This window comes from Morone saxatilis, unplaced genomic scaffold, assembly GCF_004916995.1.
Source record: "Morone saxatilis isolate NCDOM2014 unplaced genomic scaffold, NCSU_SB_2.0 Contig8, whole genome shotgun sequence".
Taxonomy (NCBI): domain Eukaryota; kingdom Metazoa; phylum Chordata; class Actinopteri; family Moronidae; genus Morone; species Morone saxatilis.
Genome location: NW_023340257.1, coordinates 17,951,651 through 17,953,720, shown reverse-complemented (window position 1 = coordinate 17,953,720; position 2,070 = coordinate 17,951,651). Strand labels below are relative to the sequence as shown.

Sequence of the window (2,070 nt, the reverse complement as noted above, 5' to 3'; positions counted from 1 at the left end):
GGTTTTAGGCATGCCATGACCATGGCCTTTGCTATTGATGAGATCAACAAGAACTCCAATCTGCTACCTAATGTGACTCTGGGATACAGTCTTGCTGATAACTGTGGTGCACTTGTTGTTGGATTCAGTAGTGCATTATCACTGGCAAGTGGCAGAGAAGAGCAATTTCTGCTTTGGAAGAACTGTTCAGGGACACCTCCTGTCCTGGGTATTGTGGGTGATTCCCCCTCTACATTTTCTATTGCCACCTCCAATGTGCTAGGTTTATACAAAATGCCCATTGTAAGTTTCCTGTCCTCTATATTTTGTATTGTAGTATTTTATAGACTGTATTTGAATAAATGGCGTCTTTTTAAAGTGATATATTGTTGGAATCTAAAAATATTTGCACCGGGTCTGACTTGCATGAAATGGGTAATGTGAGTTTATATGTGTATTTATAGGTAAGTTATTTTTCCACATGTTCCTGCCTGAGTGATCGGCAACGGTTTCCATCCTTCTTTAGAACAATTCCAAGTGATGCTTTTCAGGTAAATCACTATTACCCAGATGAGAAATGCAAACTATGAATGTTTCAGGCATAAATTGTCCTTTTTTTCTTAATGGGATGAATTAGGTGTGATTCCATGCATGAAATGTATTTGAATATATAATTAATATAAGTTACAATAATTTAAGTTAATTGTATATGTAGTCTCATTTCAGAGATATAATTTTCTGTGCAATAATCCCATCACACTAATATATCCACTTAGGTGCGTGCTATGATTCAGATTCTAAAACACTTTGGCTGGACTTGGGTAGGCCTGCTGGTCAGTGATGATGACTATGGACTCCATGTTGCTCGATCCTTCCAATCTGACCTGGCTCAGTCTGGTGAAGGTTGTCTGGCATACTTACAAGTTTTACCGTGGGACAGTGACCCAAGTGAACTGAGGAGGATTGTACATTTGATAAAGACATCAACAGCTCGTGTGGTCATGGTGTTTGCACATGAGTTTCACATGATTCATCTCATGGAAGAGGTTGGAATTAAATGTATATCATTTAGAAATCCGTAATTGTAAGAAACGTAATATAATGATTTTGTTTATTTGTTTCTCCAAACCAAAGTTTCTCCAGAATCCTATACATTATAATCAGTTTCATTCAAACAAAATTATCAACAAAAACTACAATTATAGTTTGATCATTGTCAGGTCAAAACTATTAATAATGTTGATAACTTATCCTGTACATATTGTCAAAAATTAAACTTGTCAAAAATTAAATTCAATTTCAATTGCTTAAAACATTTGAATAAACGTGGTTTCCATCAGGGTGCAGGCATGAAAGGACCACTACATAAAGGAATAAGACAAGTCATTTAGACATTTAGATAAAAATTGTTTAGGTTTTAAAGCAAAGATTACAAAAACGGAAGCCACTCAACTTCAGTAATGCATTTTGAGAATACCCAAACTACCCATGCATGCATGAAACGACTGCTTGTTTTTTTAAACATAGAGTCTGATATGCAGATATTAAATTAGGTGTCTGCAACTAATGACTTTTTCACACATTTGCTTACATTATTTAAAAAAAGCAGGAAAAGGAAATTGTTGCAGACAATATTTGCCAAAAAGCAGACACAAGTATGATATATTTTATATAATGTTACACAGGTGGTGATGCAGAATGTAACAGGCCGGCAGTGGATAGCCAGTGAAGCTTGGACATCAGCTGCTGTGCTCCAGACACCCCGCATCATGCCGTACCTAAGCGGCACATTAGGCATCGCCATCCGTCGAGGAGAAATACCAGGGCTTAGGGAATTCCTTTTACAAATACGTCCTGACCAAAATGACAGCAACAACTATAATTTGGTAAGATCTTGACATCTGAAATAATGTTTTTAATTGTTAAATCATAACAATTTGATCTAAAATAAATTATAAAATATATTAGCATATTGTAATTTCAATACTGACTTTACAATACACTGTATTTCAGGTGAGGCAGTTTTGGGAATCCACATTTCAGTGTAGATTTGATCCAGCGGGTTCAGTGGAAGCAGAGGGACCACTATGT

At 36.1% G+C, this 2,070-nt stretch overlaps 1 protein-coding gene across 1 annotated transcript in view; it reads left to right on the top strand.

Moving 5' to 3' along the window:
* The window catches only part of LOC118342063 (extracellular calcium-sensing receptor-like), a 4,128-nt gene continuing 2,058 nt past the window's right edge, over positions 1 to 2,070 (top strand). The window contains exons 1-5 of the mRNA XM_035680492.1: positions 1 to 282; positions 444 to 530; positions 756 to 1,025; positions 1,665 to 1,865; positions 1,993 to 2,068. Coding sequence (XP_035536385.1) covers positions 16 to 282; positions 444 to 530; positions 756 to 1,025; positions 1,665 to 1,865; positions 1,993 to 2,068 — 901 coding nt within the window. The 5' untranslated portion in view covers positions 1 to 15. The remainder of the gene's footprint in view (positions 283 to 443; positions 531 to 755; positions 1,026 to 1,664; positions 1,866 to 1,992; positions 2,069 to 2,070) is intronic.